The sequence below is a fragment of the Odocoileus virginianus genome, chromosome 34, assembly GCF_023699985.2.
Source record: "Odocoileus virginianus isolate 20LAN1187 ecotype Illinois chromosome 34, Ovbor_1.2, whole genome shotgun sequence".
Classification (NCBI taxonomy): domain Eukaryota; kingdom Metazoa; phylum Chordata; class Mammalia; order Artiodactyla; family Cervidae; genus Odocoileus; species Odocoileus virginianus.
In genome coordinates this window covers 13,985,657-14,009,341 of record NC_069707.1, presented here as the reverse complement: position 1 = coordinate 14,009,341, position 23,685 = coordinate 13,985,657, and the positions used below count along the sequence as shown (strand labels likewise).

The following is a 23,685-nucleotide window of genomic DNA, read 5'->3' as shown; positions in this document are numbered from 1 at the left end:
GGCCATGTTGCAGTATTTGTTCATTTTCCTCTGACTTACATCACTCGACGAGAATTGCATGTGGCTGGAATGATGGGGTCAATTTGTTTGAATAACACCAAGCATAACTCTTGCTTTTTAACAACTTCCTGGGAGTAAAGTTGTCTGACATGAATGAAATAAAGATCTTTTTCCCCTAATTTGCAAGACCATATAATACTATGTCAGGTTAATATTAAAGTTTAAAGTTTTCCTGTGATTTGGGAGGGGGGTCAAAATGGGATTAAGACAAAGCACAATTTTGCTCATAATTTGGAGATCTGATTGAGCTTGACAGGTAAAGCAACTGTAGTGAAAATGCTTGCATATTATATCATTTACAGAAGACTTTCACATGTCCAAGGAAAGACACTTCATAAGGTGTAGCACTGAGATGTATAATTTTAGAAAAGGGATATTCTTTCCATAGTGTTAGTCCAACGGTCAGTGTTCATTGTTCAATTTGAAAATTTTAAGAACATTAAGCCCATCGTATAGGATACATTTTCTTACACAATAAAAAGCTGACTCTAGCCATATTTCTATGATTCAGAACACATCATCAAAGAATGAGTAATTCATATTTTAAAATCAGAATTTGGAAAACAGTTTCTGAAATCCTCCTGAACACTGTGAACTTCTCCTTTTTTTAGAATTTCCCCTAACACTTTTGTTATTATTCAACCTAAGGCCACTTTTCTCACTCAATTATAAGGCACTTGAAAGCAGGGGCCACGGCTGATTTGCCCTTTGTTATATCTCTGAATCCTAGCACAAGATTTCACGCCAAGCAAGCTAGCTAGCTGATAATGAATGAACTGATATCTTTCTCAGAGCTCCAGAGATTTTTACCAAGAGAATTGTTTTATTGAAAGATTTCATTGCTTTATTTTCCTTGTTTGGAAGGAGGCGGGCTCTCTATATCACAGAAATCCTATTCTGAATGCTTCTGCTTTAAAATAAAATAATATGATTGGTTTGTAATACAGCTTACAGAACATTTGCTCTGGTCAATGCTTCTTCCTTGAGAGTAAATTTCAGCTTTTTTGAACACAAGTAATTTCGTAGTAAAGCAATTAAAAATTTTTTTTGGTTCTTTGGCTAAAGAAAAAAAGAAAGCATTATTCAATATGCATTAAGCAATTTTGATTATTGTAAAAACATCCTTTTGATTTCTATGTAATATTTTTCATGAAAAAATTTTGAGATATTTAATTTAGTATAATCTATATTAAATGGAATGTACACTAAAAAGACACCTCATAACGAGAAGCTGTTGTCCCCATCTTATAGAAAATAAAACTTAAGGTTATCGACAGATAAGAAAACTCAAAACACATATCTAGTTAGGCACTAATGTGTATACTGACAGACGGCCTTTAAATTGGTTGGCAGTTAGTAAATAATGAAGAAGTCTTCGTTATATTATATAGTGAAGATAAATTTTCCATCTTCAAAATCCGAGCTGGCAAGTGTCAAAACTTTGCTCAATGAATGTTAACAACAGCAATAAAATCATGTTATTTTACAAAGGTGACATGAACATTTCATTTTCTATTAGGATGCAGTACTCCATTATAAACAGCTGTTAGATGCTAAAGCCATAATGCCTTAAAACAGGCCCCTCTGCAGCTCTTGTTTCTGTGACCTAATTTTTGCTCATCTCATCTCAGTAGCCCAGGAGAGATGGTAGGTTAAGCCAGCATGAGTCTCACATGATAATCACAGTTTATGCAAGTGTCACACCCGATGGTGTGATTCTCAAAGTCTACGATTCAGACCCACAGTCGATAAGAACAGAGAATGGAGTCCTGCATCCGTTCAGAGACCTGAGCTAGAGGAACGCCAAGGGGGCAGTACCTGGTTAACAGAGGCGTCTGTATGAGCCACAGGTGAAGGGGAACGGCAAGCCGGCGGAGAAGAGATCTCACTGTTGGTTCCCTCCTCCCCAGACTCCTCAGTGACAGGTGACAGCAAAGTGTGACAGCGACCTGCAGTCATCTGTCACACAGAACGCGGCCCAAAGGAAATCGGTTAGTTACGTTAGCAAAACGCCTGCCCAGGCACCGGTCAAAACAGAGATGACCACACAACAGAAGTCAGAGTTACTGAGATCTCAATTTACACACACATTCCGTGTTACTATTTGCAAGTTTTGTCCGCAAGTGACTATGGCACTAGGGGCCACTGTAAAACAGACATGGGTAGGGGATACACGTCACATTATGGAGTTTCATTGTCGATTAAATATTTCTTTAACTTATGTTCCTTTTCTTGACTGTCTGTATCTTTATACAGAGCTATTAAAAATCACAAATCATACAAATGAGAGAAGGGTCTATGAATTAAAGCTTGGTCTTTTGTAGGTATTTCAAATTCCCAGTATTCCAGTGAGATAAATGCACCCAAAGTAATATATCACAAAAAGAGGTCAGGTTTGGTTATACACTACTGTAGACACGGTACATATGTGTGAAAATATAAGTGCTGGAAAACAATGAATTAAGAAGATAATGAACTCATTTTAATGCACAGTGATGGGGGAAATAACATTGCAGATAGAAGTGAATGGAATTTAAAAAAAAAAGTGAATGGAATTTATCTTAATCTAAAGTTAACCATTGGATTTTCTATTATCTTATTCTTCTAATAACAGCTTTTTTTCAATATGTTATGAAACATTTATACAACAGAACAGGCAAACACACCTAGTCACCCAGCGCGTTAGCAGGAAACACACACACACACAAATATGTGTAGCGTGATTCTCCCATTCCCCCAGAAAACTAAAAAACTGTGCAAAGGAATTTTTTTTGACGCTCAGAGCCTCTGGGCATTATTGCTTAATTATAAACAAATGCAGGGCTGACCTTCAGCACGTTAAGTAATTCAGGAGTCTCAAACAAACAGCTTCGTTTCAGCTGCCACTGTTTACAGTGTCAAAGACTGGCCTCGGCCCAAATGCAGTCAGAGAGTTAAGCGGAATAAGATCCCTAGTACCAAGCCCCCGAGAGGAGCCTGAGCCACGAGCCAGGAGACTGTAGGAAGGGAGCGCCCTGGCAAGCCGGCCTTGACCCTTACTCACCATGACCACAGAGGGGTGGGCCGAGGTGGCGGGGAGGAGCTCCCGGTCCAAGTCCTCCGTGCCCTCCGCCAGCCCCTCCACCTCGGTCACCGTCAGCAGCATGGTGGCGTGCTTGGCTTTCATGGTCAGCATCTTGCACTTGGAGTTCAAAGAGGCGATCTGCTCCTGGTAGCCCTTGATTTTCTGAGCCAGCTCCTGAGGAAACATTTCCCCCCGCCTCCGGGTGTCACAGCAGCATCAGAAGGAAACCGAGCTAGTAGCGTTCATCTTCCTCCGGGGCTGGCCAATGAAATCAGAGCCGCGCCAGACCGAGCGGCGGGGAGGCAGGATGTGGACGCTGCGAGCGCGGAGCCTGCCTGCCGCGCGCCCCGAGCCAGCCCACAGCGCGGCGGGGCCGGGAGGGGCGGTGGGGACCGCGCGGCAGGAGGCGCGGAGCCCGGCGGCCAGGATTCTAATCCCGGAGATGCTCGGGGCTGGACTGGCATTTGGTAACGTTAAGGACGGGCAACTTTCTTTGAAATGCCTGAGGAATCTGAAATTGCCAGATGGTTCATGCCATGGAAATTAGGTCATGTGATGACTAAAACTGCCAAAAATGCAATACTCGGTTCTTACCATCTCGAATATGTCAAACAGAGCAGTCACTTGTGACAGACGAGTCATAAAGTAAACTGTTCCTGAACTCCTGTGACCCTGGCGAGTTGTTTTTTGCAGATAAGCTAAAGACTACTTAGGAAACCCGTATTTTTGATGCATCTTACTCCCCAAAGAAAATTTTGTGCATTCATGAAATTTTCCCTCATGCACTCCATTATGCCTGTAATGTTTCTGATGCCTCAAACTAGAGCTTTGAACTTGAAGTTCTGTTCAATTTTAATGTCTTTTGATTTCCTTCCTTGGTCAAAAAAATTGTTTTGAGAGATAGAGGTTTTAAAATTTTTACAAGGAGCTAATTGAAAATATATTCTGAATAGCACATAGCTCTTAAAAAATATTATAGTATTAATATTATAGTATTAATAATATTATATAGTATTATAGTATAATATTATACTATTAATATTATAGTATTAATATTATAGTATTAATAATCTAAAATGGTAATCCTAAAATGTTAACTTTATACTTTCTTTACTTCAAAGATTAAAAAATGAACATGTAAGCATTCATTTTTTTTACAGTCATGTAAACAAAAATATTAATCTTAAAAGTACAAAATCTCTGCTTTTTTTCTCTTCATTTGGCTTCTTCACTTGAAAAGCTGTCATTTAGTGTTTGTACAGTACACATTTTGTGAGTCTTTAAACTGACACAGTATGTGTATACACTCAAATGAGAACTTTGAACTTGACATTCAAACCAGAGCTTTGAACTTGAAGTTCAGAAACAAAATAACACAAAATGATACATGTGTGTATACATACATGTGTATGTGTATATGAACACACAAACACACCATTTTCTGATGGCTGTCATTTTGCGTTTCCCCTCCCAACCAAAACCGACTGTGTCGGTGTAAGGGAAAACAATCCAGAATTCAGCTAGCAGCCTGTTTTCTTGACTTCTAGTAGGAAGTACAGGAATTTTTTAATCTATGATTTAAAAAGTAGAAATCATCACTTCTTTACCTTTCAGGGTTGCAGATACTTAGTTAAACCTAATAGGATTTTTTTTTTTTTTTTTTTTTTGCCAAGCCACACAACTTGATGGATCTTAGTTCCCTGGACTGAACCCAGGCCGCATTGAAAGCGCCAAGTCCTAGCCACCAGACTGCCAGGAAATTCCCCTAATAGGATTTTTAAAATAATGATTAAATAGCTATTTATCACATCTGCTTTAGTACCTAACATACAAATACTCTATAATAACTAGTAAACATGTTGGTTTGAAAGTCATCTACCAGCTTACTGGACTCCTTGAATTCTGTTTTCAGCTAAAATTTTGTACATTCATGAAAATTTCCCTCATATACTCCACTGAGCCTTCATAGCATGGCTGTGTATCTGGTAGAACTGACTCTGGGAGAAGCAGAGTTAGTCTCAGTCCTTCCACCATTGGTGCCCACAGGGATGGTCACGTCCCCTGTGGCAGAACCCTGCTCAGCAAGCTGAGAGCAAATGCCCGTTTTCTAAATCAATGTTCTCAAATTATTGGGTATAAGACTCATCTGAGTTGCTTGTTGGCAATGCAGTTCTGGTCTAGGCTCCAAAAGGTTTTGATTTATTAGGCCTATGAAAGTCTACCTTTTATCATTAGTCCATGAGACTCCCTTGAAGAAATAGGTCTCTAGAACTTTCTTCTGTAAGAAGAAACCTGCCAATATCCCAGGAGCTTTGTGGGTTGGGGTCAAATTTGCTAAATTAAAATGGAGCATGGATGAGTTAATGTGTTCTCCATGCTCGGGAAGAATATGCATGTGTAGTTTTAACTGAGTGTTTCTGAAGATCACGACAAGGGATGAGTGTACAGGTCGGAACTCGGGTACAGGGGCTGCTCGAAGGGAAGGTGCCCTCTGGGCAACCACCTGCGCCCAGGAGTATGCCTTCTGTATCATGTGGAAAGGAGGTCTGAGAGTCTCTCCTACGATTTAAAGTGACAGGATCACTTTGTTTTCAAATTAAATGTAACATTTGAAAAATTACAGGAAAAAAAATGTGAATTCCCTAGCAATGAACAAATGATTAGTTATCTTTATGAGTTAAAACTAAGTATATGGAAACTAGCCTCACCTCAAGATGAAAATCCATTAAAAACAGACAGAAAAAACAGGAAAAAACATTCTCCCAGAATTCTCTGTTATAAATCAGGTTCCCCAACACGCCCCCCACCTACAGCCCTCCACAGCACTTTCCTTCCTGTATTTGTTTTACACAAACAATGAACCTGATGCAGGACTATGTCATTATAAACATGCAAATACACTCTAAATCACATGCCAAAACTAACACAAGTCTGCACTAATGTTTAGAACTGGGAGAAGATGTAACAAAATAAACAGATAATTGAACAGGAGCCAGAGGACAGTCTATGGCTAACTCTGCTGAGAGCTGGCAAGTCATTTATTCTCCTAGACCATCATTCTTTTTGTTTTTTCAATCTTAGTTCCCTGATCAGGGATTGAACTCGTGCCCCCTGCAGTGGAAGTTCTGAGTCTTAACCACTGGACCACCAGGGAAGTCCCCAAACATACCAGATTAGAATCTGCTTTCTATCAGTTACTATATCTGGAAGCTCAGGAAGTCATTCTAAAAAATTAATATCTGTTTTCTTATCAGTAAAATGGAGACAATTCACACCCACAGAAAATCTTAAGCTCATTGGGTGTTTGTGAAAGAATCTGAAAACACTGTAAACTGTCTTAAAACACATGAAAGAAAAAAAAATCTATAGTAATGATATTTATTGTCATTCCAGATAGATTAAAAAAAATATTTTCTGTGCTGTGATTGAAAAGTTGTTGCAACAAAATTCTGGATCTTACAATGTGGGATTAAAAGTAGTTTCAGAATAAATGTGTATTATGAAGTCTAATGTATGCCTTATATATAGTTTTTAAGTATTTGCAAAACATCTTTTCATTTAACCAGTGACAGAAGAGAAATGAATAGTTAACATGGATGATTAGCTTCAGTATAGGAGTAAATAGAGTGGGATATTTATTTACATTATTTTATAAATCATACATGAATGTGATGCATTGGATGTGACAAGAAATTAAAGAACTGCATTTGCCAAGGTGGGGAATGGGGGAGTGAGATTTTCCAACAATTGTTTAACAACAATTGTTAAAAATTCAACAATTGAATCTTATGAGAACCTTTATTGGGTTTGGAAAATTTTGTTGCTCTTATGAGAACACAGTTAAAATAGAGCAGATGGAAGGATAAGCTAAATGTCTATCCTTGGCACAGAGAAAGAAGACACGCCCTCCCCTAGTAACTTTCCAAAATTCATGATGCTGTAGTCAGCCACCAAGGAAAGAGTAAATATGACCTATACAGGATTTAACAGGTCAGGAAAGGAAAGTCACTGCTCTCCTGAAGGAAGTGAAACACTCGAGGTATATGATCTTTGAGACCAGGTTTGCACAAAGGGTATTCAAGTCCTAAGATCATAATGATGCCAAAGATACAAGGAAGGAGGCTTATCTGAAAATGGAAAAGCTGCTAACAGGCATAACATGGTAATCATCAAAACCAACAATATGAGCCATTCACTGATTTTGGTAAAAGGAGGTGAAATGACCTACACGTAAAAGAGCAAATGGTTTTCTCTTTAACATGAAATATCCCTTCTTTTTAATGAGGGCCATGAAAGCAACAAGGCTTTGAGCTTGCTGTTCCTTATAATCTGTGAAGACAGGGAGCACAGGAACTTCTCTGGCAGTCTAGCGGTTAAGATGCCACACTTCCAGTGCGGGAGACACAGGTTCAATCTCTGGCCGGGGAATTAAGATCCCATACACAGCATGAAGAAGCCAAATGAATAAATAAAGAAAGAAAGAAGACAGGGAGTACACTGTGTTTTGGTGTATGAATTGTGAGAATTCTGCTGGAAGCAGTCAGTGGGTCGTGGTGGAGACAGACATGTCATGAATGTCGTGTCAAAAGGTTTTGGAGTTAAGCGGAGGACTCATGCTCCTAGGTCTTAGAGAACATCAGCAAAAATAGCACTCAAAATGCAAAGACAGCCAAAGAGGCTCTCCAAGAACCTAACACATATGCGCCGGACAAGGAAAAACTTTCCACTTCATCTGCTAAAAACCAATCACATATTCTCACCAAGCCAGGGTCCTGCCCTTGAACTTGGCTTGCCTTACCTCATGCCGAGAAATCTGGGCTTGCAGTTCTTGGATGTTGCTGGTGGCCACAGGCTTATCCTCAATCTCTCTGTGAGCTCCTTCTATGAGTTCCTGGAGGTGCTGCATTTCTTGCTCATATTGTTCATACTGCACCACAGCCTCCTTTGAAGGAAAAAACAAAAGCATAGACAATTATCTATTGATATCAGTAACTCTGTGTGTGTGCCTGTGCTGCCGTCTGACAAACTCTGGTGTTAATGTCTATTTACCCATGAGTCAAGGGAACAAAAAAATGATGGGGAAAATTCCTAAATGATTCAAATTCCCAGTTTTCTGCTGATATTTCAGAGCCTTCTCTCTAAAACATTTTGTCAAGATTATTGATGGACTGAACATAGTGGTGTGGGAGAAGACTCCTGAGAGTCCCTTGGACAGCAAGGAGATCAAACCAGTTAATCTTAAAAGGAAATGTCTTGACTATTCATTGGAAGGACTGAAGCTGAAGCTGAAGCTCCAAATACTTTGACCACCTGATGCGAAGAACTGACTCATTGGAAAAGACCCTGATGCTGGGAAAGATTGAAGGCAGGAGGAGAAGGGGACAACAGAGGATAAGATGGTTGGATGGCATAACCAACTTGATGGACATGATTTTGAGCAGGCTCCAGGAGTTGGTGATGGACAGGGAAGACTGGCATGCTGCAGTCCATGGGGTGGCAAAGAGCCGGACATGACTGAGCAACTGAAGTGAACGGAATTGAAGTGATTAGATCCTCCTTCTTCTCCTTATTGTCCTAAAGATGATGATGTTATGGCCCAGAACATGGTAGAAAAGTAGTACGAAAAACATGATTACTTCATTTTTCTGTCAAGGAAATTCTGTGAGGGACTCAGCTAAGTGCTGGAATAGGAGATAAAAAAAAAAAAAAAATGAATGAAGTACGTCATTTGTAGCAAAAAAGGTGGAGATTGTCTAGAGTTCGTCATACTGAATGAAGTCAGTCAGACAAAAACAAGTATTACATGAGATCACTTATATGTGGTATCTTAAAACATGGTACAAATACTGAACTTATTTATAAAGCAGAGAGCCACAAATGTAGAAAATAAACCTGTGGTGATCAAGGAGGGAAAGATGGGGGATAAATTGGGAGACTGGGATTGCAGATTCTTTGAAGCCCATTTATAAAATAGATAACTAATAAGGACCTGGGGCTTCCTTGGTGGCTCAGATGGTAAAGAATCTCCACTCAATGCAGGAGACCCAGGTTTGATCCCTGGGTTGGAAAGATCCCCTGGAGAAGAGAATGGCTACCCACTCCAGTATTCTTGCCTGTAGAATCCTATGGACAGAGGAGCCTGTTGGGCCAAAGTCCCTGGGGTCACAAGAGTTGGACGTTACTGAGCAACGAACACTTTCACTTTCACACAAGGACCTACTGTATAGCACAGGGAACTCTACTCAATACTCTATAATGACCTGTATGGAAAAAGAATCTAAAAAAGTGTGGATATATTTATATGTATTACTGATTCACTTTCAGTTCAGTTCATTTCAGTCGCTCAGTCGTGTCTGACTCTCTGCGACCCCATGAACTGCAACATGCCAGGCCTCCCTGTCCATCACCAACTCCCGGAGTTTACCCAAACTCATGTCCATTGAGTCGGTGATGCCATCCAACCATCTCATCCTCTGTCGTCCCCTTCTCCTCCTGCCTTCAATCTTTCCCAACATAAGGGTCTTTTCACATGAGTTAGCTCTTCTCATCAGGTGGCCAAAATATTGGAGTTTCAGCTTCAACATCAGTCCTTCCAATGAACACCCAGGACTGATTTCCTTTAGGATGGACTGGTTGGATCTCCTTGCAGTCCAAGGGATTCTCAAGAGTCTTTTCCAACACCACAGTTCAAAAGCATCTATTCTTCTGCGCTCAGCTTTCTTTATAGTCCAACTCTCACATCCATACATGACTACTGGAAAACTGATTCACTTTACTATACACCTAAAACTAACACAACATTGTAAATCAACTATACTCTAATACAAATTTATAAAAAATGAATGAAGTTTGACTTCTACACTCAGGAATTTACTGTCTAACAAATCATAAGATAATGCAAGAAGAGTTGACCAAATAAACCATTAGTGGTTTAATGAGAGGGCATGTATACAAATTTTGAATAAAGTAGGTGAAATATTAGTTGAAAGCAGATATGAGATGGTTTCATTTCTTCCTAGTAAGTAATTGGTCTCTAGTACACCCAATTATAGCTGGGTGTACTTCTCAGGCAATAAAATACATCATAAGCTGAAATATGAAAAAAAAATTTCTGTAGTATGCCTTAGCAGTAAAGTCTTATTACAAAGTTCTAGATGATTTTCAGATGAATAATACTATAAAACTATATGATTGAATATAAAATTAACCTTTACAAGTTGTTTTTTATAAAATATATACATATATATATATATATATATATATGTTGCTAAAAGATAGTTTTCACCAAAAGATATTTTTAATAGATCTTGCCCCAGGCATTTGTGGGTGATCTAAATGATAGCATTTCATGTCCCTATTTTATATAATCACAACAAGCTGTCAGAGTTAACACTCTGGATGTGTTCTGATGGCTGAACCCACGCAGCGCTAAGAAAAGCAGCCCATGACTCATCTGCTGCCGCTCTGCCGGCGGTGTGGGGACCACCTGCAGACGCTGGCGGGCCCAGCTGCACGTGCCTGCATGATGTTGCACTGCTGGATGGCCGTGTGCTGGAGCCGGCTGGCCTCCTCCTGCAGGTGCAGAGCCGCGTGGCAGAGCGGCAGGCTGGTGACCACGTCCTCGGGGATCCGAAGCGCGCTCTGACAGACCTGCACCGCGTGGACTTTTGGTTTGAGTGACTCCATCTCAGACAGCAAATGCTGAAAGTGCAAGTTTGCATTTTAAATTTAAAAAGTCTTTACGTATACAATTTGATATCAATTTATTTATATGGATAAAATATACATTTTATATAAAATATAAAATATACATTTTTTTTTTCCTGGGACTTTCCTGGTGGTCCAGTGGTTAAGAATCCACCTTCCAATAGCAGCAGACTCAGGTTCGATCCCTGGTCGGGGAACCAGGATCCCACATGCTGTGGGGCAACTGTGCCCACACGCCACAACTCGAGAAGCCCATGTGCCTCAATTTCTGAGCCCATGTGCTCGAGAGTCTGTGCTCTATAATAAGAGAGGCCCACACACCACAACAAAGACCCAGCACAGCCAAAAAGAAAAAAAAAATACATTTTTACCCATTTAAAAGATATATTCTAAAATATTTTAAAATTTTACACTTTAATAGTTTATTTCAAAAGCAAGAGATATTAACTAAATGACAGGTCTGTCCAAAGTTATAAAAACTTTTCCAGGAATTTTTTTTTTTAATCCTGCATACACTGCTTAGATGATAAGTTTAGAAATCACTTTTCCTAACTATCATTTCTTTTTCAAAAATATAGCTCCCCACTCATTTCCCCTGAATTATTTTTGCTTGCCTGTCGGTGGGAGAGCTGCTCCTTGAGACTTAGACGTCCAACTTCTGGAGAAGTCAGGGTCGTCTGGGCTTGCTCCAAAGCAACTTGCAAGTTTCTGAGCTCTGCTTCAAATTTTTTCATATCCTGCAGAGTAAAGAGTGACATCAATGTTGATATACAAGAACGTGAGGTTCAAACTCATAGGTGGAGACTAGTTACACGTAATCAGGCAGTGAAATAAGAGGGAAGGGGGCGGGGTACAACCATTAAAACAATGACATAGCCATGGGACAAGATAAAAACTGGTTAGAACCAACTAGGTCCAAGATGGCAGAAGATCTGACTTCCAGTAGACCTTGAGCCTCCTTATATCCTATTGGTAATACATTAGCGTCTAAATGACACAGGCAACAGCACCAGAACAGTTTTGAGGCCAATCATAAGTCAAAAACTGGGTGGTGGCCAAAGTCCTGGAAATCCCTTTTTCTCCCCAAATAATTGGAATAATCCTCCCACTCATTAGCCTATGAAACTTCCCAGCCCATAAAAATGAACCACGATATTTCAGGGCTCTCTCTCACCTTCTAAGATGGCCCACATTCTGTGCAGTGTGTTTCTGTCTAAATAAATCCACTTCTTACCTATAACTTTATCTCTCACTGAAGTCTTTCTGCCTGAAGACGTCCAAGAACCTCAGATTCACCAGGAACAGCATGACCCCCTACAGGGCCTTCTGGGGCAGACCCTTCCCCAATACCCTCTATTTTAGCTCCTCTTTGAAACACCCAGATAATAGTATCTGATGTACATTTCCTGACTTGTTTTACAGATGTTAAAATCCCCCACCAAAGGGATGGTGTTAACTACTTGAAGACCAAGAGCACACAGCTCCAGGCATCCTGGAGCTTAAGGGCTGATAATGTTAAGCCACCACCCTGTCACCTCACCATCAGCCAATCAGAGAACTGTGCATGAGCTGATCACAGATGCTTCAAAACTCTGAAACCCTTCGAGATGTCATGGGTTTTTTGAACATGAGTCATCTGCCCTGAAATAAACCTTTGTCTGCTTCAAACTCCAACGGTATGGTACTGTGTGACCTCACCATGCCTCAGGCATAAGAGGGTAACATTCATACAAGAAGGCTCATTAGAGGTGAGCACTCTACCTGCACTTTCTGCCATCATTTGTTTTTACTTTAAAAATGTATCTGTGTATTTTATTTTATGGTCACAGCATGTGGGATCTTGGCTCCCCCGCCAGGGATCAAACCCACGTCCTTTGCATTGGCAGCACAGAGTCTTAACCCCTGGACTGCTAAGGATGTCCCATCATTGTTGTTTTTAATGATGTGTGTGCTCAGTCGCTCAGTCATATCGGACTCTTTGCGACCCCCTGGACTATAGTCTGCCAGACTCCTCTGTTCATGGAATTTTCCAGGCAAGAATACTGAAGCAGGTTGCCACTTATTCCAGGGAATCTTCCCAACCCAAGGATCAAAACTGCATCTCTTGTGTCTCCTGCATTGCCAGGAGGATTCTTTACCACTGTGCCATCTGGGAAGCCCATAATGATAGACTTTTCCATTTAAATAACTTTTTTTTTTTTTTTTTTTTTACCTTGGCAGCATCGTGGAGACTCTGTAAGCGAATTTTGATCACCTGTCGCAGCTCCTCAGTCTCCCGCCCCAGGTCTGCCACTTGCTGAGACATTGTTTCTGTATGGTACACACTATCGAGGTACTGTAATATCTCGGTCATTGCTTCCAGATCATTGTGAATATCTTCCGATTCTTCTAGCATGGTCTAGAGTGAATTATCAACATCCAGGACATTGATAAGCAGGTAAAGAGGTAATCAGTACAATATGGTGTAAAGACCATTAGATTGGGAAAGGGATAAAGAGATTTAATTTACATTGCCTGTATACACTGTGTAGGTTGTGTATTTTATTGTGCTTAAACTTCACAGCCCTGTGCCTGCTTCCCACTTCCTGTCACCCTCTTTTCAGAGAAAAAGAAATCAAAGTTTAGGACCTGTAAACAATCTGCTGAGGCCACATGTTTTGAACCATCTGCCACCCCAAGCTGCTCCCTGGTGAGAATCAGGGCACGGATATTCTAGCAGTGGTGATGCTCTGAGGCATTGGGTGTCTTCATCAGCTCACTGGCCTCTCTTTTCTCATATTCAACTAAAGAGAGGCATTTCAGCTCTCATATTCTATAGCTAAGCTCTAAGCATATATGAATCTAAGATACGAAAATAAGACACAAACGATTGAAGTGAGACAAAGGGGTAGAAACTATTTGGGATAAAACAAATCCCTTGTCATTCAGGACAGCAGCATCTATTGAGACTAACAATCATATGAATAATGTGCAATAATAAGCATATAATATGTGTTGTATGAGTAGAGTGAAAGAGAAGAAAGGGTTAGGGATGCCAGAAATGAGAGGTGCTATTACCTGTAGGATAGTTGGGAGAAGGCTTCCTGGAAAAGTCACATCTGAGCTAAGTCAGAGAATGTTTGTATTTGTACAGATGGAGAGGAAGAGGAAAGACCTTTTATGCTGAAGGGACAGCATAAGCAAAGGCACATAGGTGAGTGGGGACAAAATGTGCAGTTCCTGGGGCATGCGATGTGTAAAGAGGAAAAACAGGAGGTGGGACATTACTCTTTTGTAATAGATCCCTTTTTTAAAAAGTAAAGTATATCATTTTCTCTCACAGTATCATATACATGTGTTATATAGCATATATTATAAAGCTTAGAATATATTGAAAAATAAAGAAGATAAAATACTCCACAATCCCATACCCCAGGGATGACTTTAAGTAAGGGATAACTGCTGTTCAATTTGGGTATAATTTTAGGTGATTGAGATCATAAGACATCTACAATTTCCTATCTTTTTCGCCTGGCATTAAAACACATGCATTTTCTGTGCACTGTTTTTGGATAAACTCAGGCAATTTTCATTCATTCTTAAGGCAGGCAGGCATGAAAGAACTCCCTGGAACGCTGTGTGCAGGCTGAGTTCTCTCCTGAGCACCTGTGTGAGGTCACCACCAACACCTGACCTCTGTCCCCCCATGCCCTCGATGCACTCAACCCAGCCACCTGCCCAAGTCAGAAAAACCCAGCAACCACCCTGGGCACCTCTTTCTCTTTTACCCACATCCAGAAGCCTCCAAGTCCAGAATTCTCACTTGGTAAAGCCCCTTGATTTTGTCCTCTCAGCCTCCTAAGAGAGGCTTTGTCACTGTCTATTGGAATTCTGAAACCACTGTCTATGTTGTCTTACCTCCATCAATCTGTTTCCACAGGCTTCTAAGTCACATCTCTGAAACTGTAAGTCTGAGCTTGTCACTTGCCTGCAGAATGTCTGTCAAAGGCTTACCATGACTTCAGGAGAAAGGTCAAGGTCTTCACAGGCTCTCAAGACCTGTCTTTGTCTTCTCTTACCTCTCAGACCTCTTTCCAGCTCTCAGCAAAGCTCCTCCTCAGTGCACCAAGCATCCCTCCCTCTTTCTGCCGGGATTTTCGGCGTTTCAGGCTGTATGTCTTTTAGGACTCAGCTCAGAATCACCTTTTCCTCCCTTGTGCTGCTGATCTGTGCTAAGTCGTTTCAGTCGTGTCCGGCTCTTTGTGACCCCATGGACTGTAGCTCACTAGGCTCTGCTGTTCGTGGGGTTCTCCAGGCAAGAATATTGGAGTGGGTTGCTATGCTCTCCTCCAGGTCATCTTCCCAGCCCAGGACTTGAACCCGCATCTCTTGCATCTCCTGCACTGGCAGGTGGGTTTTTTCTTTCCTTCCTCAATCTAACCTATCTCCTGGTGCTTCGTCACTCAGCCATGCCTGACTCTCTGCGGCCCGCTGGACTGTAGCCCACCAGGCTCCTCTGTCCGTGAGATTTCCCAGGCAAGAATACTAGAGTTGGGTGCCATTTCCTATGCCAGGGGGCCTTTCCAACCCAGGGGGCACATCTGTGTCTCCTTAGTCTCCTGCATTGGCAGGCGGACTCTTAATCACTGCACCACCTGGGAACCCCCTCTGTCTCCTTTCTCCCTTCAGTTTTCAACTTCCTGGGGCAGGGCAGGGAATATTCTTTGTATTCCAAATGCCTAACAAAATTCCTAGCTTTGGAAAGCACTCTATAAATGTTTACTGAATAAATAAATGAACGAGAATAGGGGCTATTTTTAAAAACTAAAAAGAAGAAAACCTTCATGGTCAATTAAAACCTTCATGGTCAATTAAACCTTCATGGTCTACATTATATCGGATTAAATCCAAAAATTTATTCAGAAAACCTTTTTTAATATTAAGTTTTCTTTAAAATTTCAGTATAGTTATTAATACTCATGTAAAAAATTTCCTACATTTTGGATTACAGAGTAGTAATGTATTGATGAGCATGATACATTTTCCAACTATTTTTCAAATAGATTTTACCAAGTTACCAACAGTGTCTGAGAGCTCTCGCTTCCTTAAATATGAGCTTTTAAATAATAGTGTTAACTTGACAATGAAAATGCTTTCTTTTAAGTTTGCATTCTAGGTTTCTAATGAGTGATTTTCCATTGTCTACAATCAGTTGTAACTTAAGTCTTGTCTGTTAATGCATAATGCAGATCCTCAAGCAGAACAACTCTGCAGTTGTTTAAGAAAGATTTCTTGAGAGGAGAGTGCAAGATTGATTAGAAAAGAAGGATAATAATAATAATAAAAAAAAGAAGGATAAATACAGGGAAACCAATTAGGAGCCTGCTAAAGCATTCCCAGAAGGGGAAAATGAGGTTCTGATCTAGAATCCTGTCAACAGGAATGGAAAAGAGGATGTATTTAAAAGACATGAGTATACAAAAATCAGAACATACTAAGAAAATCTAACATACTTGAGGATATCCATGTAACTTAAATAAGGACTATTTTGTATTTGATGGCCAGATAACTGGGCTACTAGATATCTGTATCTAACTCAAGCCTAAATTTAAAAAGATGAAATAATTTCCTGGATGATATGGCCAAGAGAAAACTTCAGAGGAAGTGAAGTCATGCAGCCCCTATGTGGTGTGGACTCATTCCAGCTGGCCCCTACTTCCTGCAGGAGGTCAGCCCACTGTGACCAGGCGGAAGCGCTGGAAGGAGGAGGCAGGAGATTCAGGCTCTGACCGAGCCCACAGGTGCCAGGTGTTGTGCCTGATGACTGCACATATGTTAAACCATTTGATCCTCGTGACAACTCTGCAATATGCACATCATTTACATCTCCATCTTACTGATGAGAAGACTGGATTCTGAAGGGCAAAGTAGTTTGCTCCAAAGTACACAGCCCTAAGTGGCCGGACTTGGTTTTCCCATCAGTCTGAGTCTAGAGCCTGTGATCCTTCCACGTGTCCCTACATCTCTCCCTCAGGGTAGAATTTCCCACCATGTCCCTGTGTACTATTGCTTCAAAGAAGCTGCCAAGAAAAAAAAAAGATACTATATGTATGATTATTTTTGGTCTTATGGAATGGAAAATTTAGAGGCGATAAAGGATATTTATTTACTTATTCAGTCTTATGAAATCTTATGGGAAGCTGCCTTTTTTTTTTTTTTAAATCCCCATGACAAGTTGTTAAAGCTACCTTGGCTTTCATTTTTCTTGGCATCTTCAATAATTTTTCATCACGTTCCTCCAAATTCTCTGTCAATCTAGCCAGTTAAATAAAATTACCCTCTTAGTTACCTTTTGAAAACTATTTTTCCTAAAGTTACCTGATGTGAAATGTATTGTTCTCGAAGCTGGCTTGCAGAATTCCATGCAATCTTTCCATGTATCAAGATTTTAGTTTTCTCAATCCACCTTAAAATTAACTCAAGCATTTCATTGTATTCTTCTAGACGGGATGCTGCCTGAAAAATAAATCATTACCATTCAGATAAAAAATGTATACTCTGCTTCTTGAGCTAGAAATCAGTCTTCTATTTTTCTTTGGACACAATAATCCTGGGCGTTGATCATTATAATATCTATGATATCTAAAGGTATCATGAAAAATAATTTCCTTATTGAAAACCTATTAAAGACTTCCAAAAAAAAAAAGACTTCCCAGTGACATTAAGATGAAGTCCAATTTCCTAATATGCTTGACTAATATGTCTTTTAAAAAAAAATCTCCACTCTCATCTCTTATTCCTCCATATAGCTCTTCTCTCTCCCCTTTCTCATACTCTACCTTCACTAAGTAAGGAGGTATGGTAGGTGGGGATTATAACTTTCAATATTATAATTTACTGGTTGCAAATTCTAATTTAACTCATATTTGATGGCAAAAAAAACAACATACTCAATTTGCAAAAGTTCAGTCTATACTCAGCAATTATGATGATGTGTGACCTGAACCAGTTAAGTAAAGATTAAAGTAAAGATAAACATATATATATTTATTAAAAAGTCCATTTATATGAAAACCTTTGTGAATGAATTTATAATATGGTTTGATATGAAGTCAGGTTTACATGTATAAATAAATATTAGAAATACAGGCATGATATGAGATAAGCTACACTCAAATTACTCTTATTGTTATTATTTTTTTTGTTTATTGTTAAAAGCAAAAAACAAAACTGAATTTCGGCCATAGAGAATGTTGATTACCAGCCTGGAAAACATACCTGGTTGAGCTTAGAGAGCTGGTTCTCGGCCTGTCTAATGGTCTGCTGGTGAAGTTCAGTCAGTTTTCCTATCTTCTTGGCCAGTGGTTTACCTAGCTGGCCGTTCTGTTCGGAGAATTTTTGCACTGCATTATCCAGTTCCATTAATTTTAAGTGACAGTCATCTAATTCCTCTCCTAGCACCTGGACAGTCATCAAGAGGAAAGAACATTAGACTATTGAAAACAAATTTTCCCAGATTTTCCAGAATCAGAAGGATTGTATTTTAAATGATTTTTATAAAAGTAAAACATTATAAAGAATAATTCTACTATGATTTGCTCATTTCTGTTTCTTTGGTTGGAAAGGGAGAGCAGGATGTTTTGTAACTCTGGTGTTTATTTTCTATGAGGCTCAGAGAGCTAAAATTTTCCTTCTGTCCCACCCAAAAAGGATTAGTCACTTCACTCATTGGCAGAGTGAGAACACAGATTTAACTACAAGAACTTCCTTCATTTTGAAATGTATAGATGTACTTAAGTTACTCAACCATCATTTAGGCCTTTGACACTCTTCCCTCTTACCTACATATACATATATATTTATGAGTTTCGTTTTACTATAATAATAAATTATACTATTGTACTTATAAAATTTCTTTGTGCTGTGCTTAGTCGCTCAGTCGTGTCCAACTCTTTGACATCCCATAGACTATAGCCCGCCAGACTCCTCTTTCCATGGGGATTCTCCAGGCAAGAATACTGGAGTGGATTGCCATGCCCTCCCCCAGGGGACCTTCCCAATCCAGGGATCAAACCCAGGTCTCCTGCATTGCCAAGTGAATTCTTTACTGACAGACACCAGGGAAGCCCAAGAATACTGGAGCATGTAGCCTATCCCTTTTCCAGGAAATTTTCCCAACCCAGGAATTGAACTGGGGTCTCCCGCATTGCAGGCAAATTCTTCACAAGCTGAACTACAAACTACCTGCCTTTATTGTCTGGTTTTGATGAAGCCTGATAAGAAAGTTTTTGTTTATTTTTTTAATATCTTCAAAATAAACTAATGCATCCAAAATATTTAAGGCATTGAATAGCACCCCTTATGTTTCCACTTCCCCTTCTTTACCTTTTGGTCAGTTTTAGCTTGAACTAAATTATCTGTCTTTGCTCTCAGCTTGGTGAGAATAGTTGTGAGATCTCTGGCTATCTTCTGAATTTGCTGGCTGAATTCCTGACTCATGGCCTTGCTCTGTTCAACTTCTTTTACTTTGTCCTGGATCTAAACAATCAATAAAAACAGGAAAACCAATCATGGTTAAAACTGAATAATTAATACTAATAACCTCAATTTTCAGATGTTGTCAAAAGGCATTGTAGGTCGTCAGTACTGCTTTGGCGTCCATGTACCTCCTGAAACCAGCCACGTGCAGTTACAAGCTCTCCTGGTGTTCCTTGCAGCCGTACCTCCTGACATTTTTATGTATTTACTGCACTTTCTGCTGCTATTTCAGCAAAGGAACAAGCAACACACTGCACAATGATTCACTCATCAACTGTTTACAGATAGCAGTGTAGATAGCTGAGTTTCAATTCTGTCTTCTCCATTTACTGTGTGACCTTAAACACACACACTCTAACCCTTTTTCTTCATAAAATGGAAACCGCTTCCAGATAACTGAAGGCACACATATTTGTTTCTGTGCACCTTTTCATAAGTAGCTGTTAATGGCCTGTTAACACTTTCTCTAACTTCCAATTACCATCTTACAGTATGACTAAAAAGCACTGAGCGCATCCAGTGGAAAGGAAAATGAAAAAATAACAGTTAATATTTATACATTTCCAATGGCTTTAATTTGATGTGATAGCAAACATTTATATTTTGCTTATAATAAAGTGGTGATGAGAATGTGGTAAAGAAGTATTTCCTTTACATAAATGAAAGGCCTTTAAAAATATCTTTAAGTCTTGGGGGTGTAATATATAGTAGCATGGTGACTACAGTTAACATTCCTATGCTGTATACTTGAAGGTTGTTAAGAGAGTAGTTCTTAAAAGTTTTCATCACATGAAAAAATTTTATAACTATATGTAGTTTTGAATACTAACTAAATTTATTGTGCTGATCATTTTGTAATATATTGTTGTTGTTCAGTCGCTTAGTTGTGTCTGATTTTTTGCAACCCCATGGACTGCAGCACGCCAGGCTTCCCTGTCTATCACCAACTCCTGGAGCTTACTCAAACTCATGTCCATTGACTTGGTGATGCCATCCAACCATCTCGTCCTCCATTGTGGCCTTCAATCTTTCCCAGAATCAGGTTCTTTTCCAACGAGTCAGTTCTTTGCCTCAGGTGACCAAAATATTGGAGCTTTAGCTTCAGCATCAGTCCTTCCAATGAATATTCAGGAATGATTTCCTGAATCCAAGGGACTCTCAAGAGTCTTCTTCAATACCACGGTACAAAAGCATCGATTTTTATTTTAGTCTAACTCTCACATCCATACATGACTACTGGAAAAACCATAGCTTTGACTAGATGGACTTTTGTTGGCAAAGTAATGTCTCCACTTTTTAATATCCTATCTAGGTTGGTCATAGCTTTGACAGCTTACGGTGAACAGTATCGAATTCCTGATCTCCGAAGAAGAAGAATTAACTTCAGAACCAGAGACCAGGCTTGATCACTCAAGAGCAGAGTTTTATTAAAGTAAAAAGGGACGGAGAAAGATTCTGACATAGAGATCAGAAGGGGGACGGAGAGTGCCCCCCTTGCTAGTGTTAGCAAGGGAGTTATATACTTTTTAAATTATTTATTACAATAAATCAAAAGAATGTCTGGAGGTTTAAAAACTTTACCAGATCCACTCCAACAATTTAAATTTTAGGATAACAGGATTAGAATTTAACAATAGAAAGATCCTACTAGACCCACTCCCACAATTTACATTTTAAGATATCAGGATTAGTCAGTAGGTTTTTAGGAAGGAGGGACTGTCCTCAAGCAGGATACATTGTTGTTGTATAATCCGTAGTAACAACAAACTGAGTTGTTTGTTGTGTAATCATCAGTTCTAGGCTTAAAGAAAAAAAACAACAACAACAACATTTTATGTGACTAAGACTAAGGAATGTAGAGAAAAAAAAAAAGGTTTGTCCTTTCCTCCTCCTCCTCCTTGAGAACCGCAGACCCCTTTCTCCTCCTCTGGGACCCCAGACTTCTTATCAATCTGCCTAGGAATTGACTCTCTCAGCTTTTCTTCCAAGGAACAAGCGTCTTTTAATTTCATGGCTGCAGTCACCATCTGCAGTGATTTTGGAGCCCAAGAAAATAAAGTCTCTCACTGTTTCTATTCTTTCCCCATCTATTTGCCATGAAGTGATGGGACCAGATGCCATGATCTTTGTTTTTTGAATGTTGAGTTTTAAGCCAGTTCTTTCACTGTCCTCTTTCACCTTCATCAAGAGGCTCTTTAATTCCTCTTTCTGCCATAAGGATGGTACTATCTGCATATCTGAGGTTATTGATGCCTTTCCCAGCAACCTTGATTCCAGCTTGTGCTTCATCCAGCCCACCTTTTCACATGATGTACTCAGCATATAAGTTAAATAAGCAAGTCTACTCCTTTCCCAATTTGGAACCAGTTTGTTGTTCCATGTCCAGTTCTAACTGTTGCTTCTTAACCTGCATACAGATTTTTCAGAAGGCAGGTAAGGTGGTCTGGTATTCCCATCTTTTTAAGAATTGTCCACAGTTTGCTGTGATGCACACAGTCAAAGGCTTTAGCACAGTCAGTGAAGCAGAAGTAGATGTTTTGTCAAATCAGATCTCCTCTGTTGCTGTTGTCCAGTTGTGAAGTCCTGTCTGACTCTTTGTGACCCCATGGACTGCATCACGTCAGACTTCCCTGTCATTCACCGTCTCCTGGAGGTTGCTCAAACTCATGCCCATCGAGTTGGTGACACCATTCAACCATCTCGCCCTCTGTCGCCCCCTTCTCTTTCTGCCCGCAATCTTTCCTAGCATCAGGGTCTTTTCCAGTGAGTTGGCTCTTCACATAACATGGCCAGAATAAAATCTCCTCAGTAGTGGGGAAATATATCAAGAAATGAATACTTTTTTAAAATTTCATTATTTTCAGTTGAGTGCTGACATAAATGGAATGCATATGAATACTTTTATAATAGGGAAATTTATCCAGAGGGGATTAAAAAAAAATGAGATTTGAACTTCTTTTTTTAAGATCTGAACTTGACAAGTCATCCTTCCTGACAAAACCTCCAATGTCTAAGAAAAACAAATAAGTAAATTAAATATTTAAAATAGAAAATAGCATTTTAATTTAGGTCAAACGCATGATGCAGTAAAATTGGATTTTGATGAGAATTTTTAAACACATTGCATCATACACTGGCAAGTTCAAAAGGGACAGCATACTTGCATGAATATTATAGTGCAATACTACTTTGCATTTCATGTAGCATTTTATTTTTTTTCATTTTTTTTCATTTTTATTAGTTGGAGGCTAATTACTTTACAATATTGTAGTGTTTTAGTCATACATTGACATGAATTAGCCATGGATTTACTCATGTAGCATTTTAGAACTATCCTCTCTTTGTTCTATTGACCAGTTTTAACAAATTGCTTTAGCATTAGACCACCAAGAAGGTGCTAAAACCCATTATGCTTGCATAGAGATGCTCTTGAAGCTATTTTCATAAAATACATGGAAGTTGTCCTCCTTATGAAGTCTAATATAAAAATCTCCCCGTGTTCTAAGTATTATGAATGGCTATGTAACACTTTCCTTAAAAAGAAAAGATTTAACTATATATATATATATATATATATATACACATACATACACACACACACACATATTATGTTTCACTCCTTTACTTGGCTGTTTTGAAGTTAGACTGATAGACCTTCCTCTAGATAAAATACAGGACCCTACAGCATGAATTTTGGATAAAAATCTCATTCCTGATTCTACTTTATTTTTAACTGTTTTCCTTTTATTCAAATATCTTCACACTACTACATCATGCTGAACCACTGAACTAAAATAACAAATAGAAGAGTGCCTGGCAGACTCTGGGTACTCAATAAATATTTGTTGAATACATGAAATATATCTTGCTTTCTTTGTTTCTTTGAGTAATTGACTTTTGGGGGAAAGGTTAGGGAAATCATATAAATTATCTTCAATGTTTGACATCATTGCTTACATTTAATATCATTTCATATGCTTCTTGCCTATGAATAAAACCTCTCATTTAATATTATTGTTTAATACTGATCTGTTTTTAAGCTCTGTTTCCATGACTGTGAAAACCCGGCACTATTATCCAAGAGCACTGAACCGATAAAGAATGGAAAGCTGCTCTTTCTTGACTGTAGGTTTACCTGATCATGGATAGCTCCTAAGTCCAAGGCCACTTCAGCTAGCTGAAGGGAGAGTTCAGAAGGTAATATAGTAGAAAGACCAAGGTACTTATTCTTCTGTTCTTCAGCCATTTTTTCAACATTCTGTCGGTGATTTGTGGCTTCTGTTAGGAGGATCTGAAGGAAAGATCAACATAAGAAATTTCTAGGAGCCAGATAAGGA

The 23,685-nt window shown here is 39.3% G+C and overlaps 1 protein-coding gene across 1 annotated transcript in view; it reads right to left on the bottom strand.

The window, feature by feature from the left end:
* The window catches only part of SYNE1 (spectrin repeat containing nuclear envelope protein 1), a 483,739-nt gene that overhangs the window by 181,075 nt on the left and 278,979 nt on the right, over positions 1–23,685 (bottom strand). Inside the window, 10 exon segments of the mRNA XM_070461436.1 lie at positions 1,879–2,019; positions 3,104–3,298; positions 7,923–8,066; positions 10,643–10,825; positions 11,446–11,568; positions 13,044–13,229; positions 17,189–17,326; positions 18,089–18,271; positions 19,196–19,348; positions 23,484–23,639. Coding sequence (XP_070317537.1) covers positions 1,879–2,019; positions 3,104–3,298; positions 7,923–8,066; positions 10,643–10,825; positions 11,446–11,568; positions 13,044–13,229; positions 17,189–17,326; positions 18,089–18,271; positions 19,196–19,348; positions 23,484–23,639 — 1,602 coding nt within the window.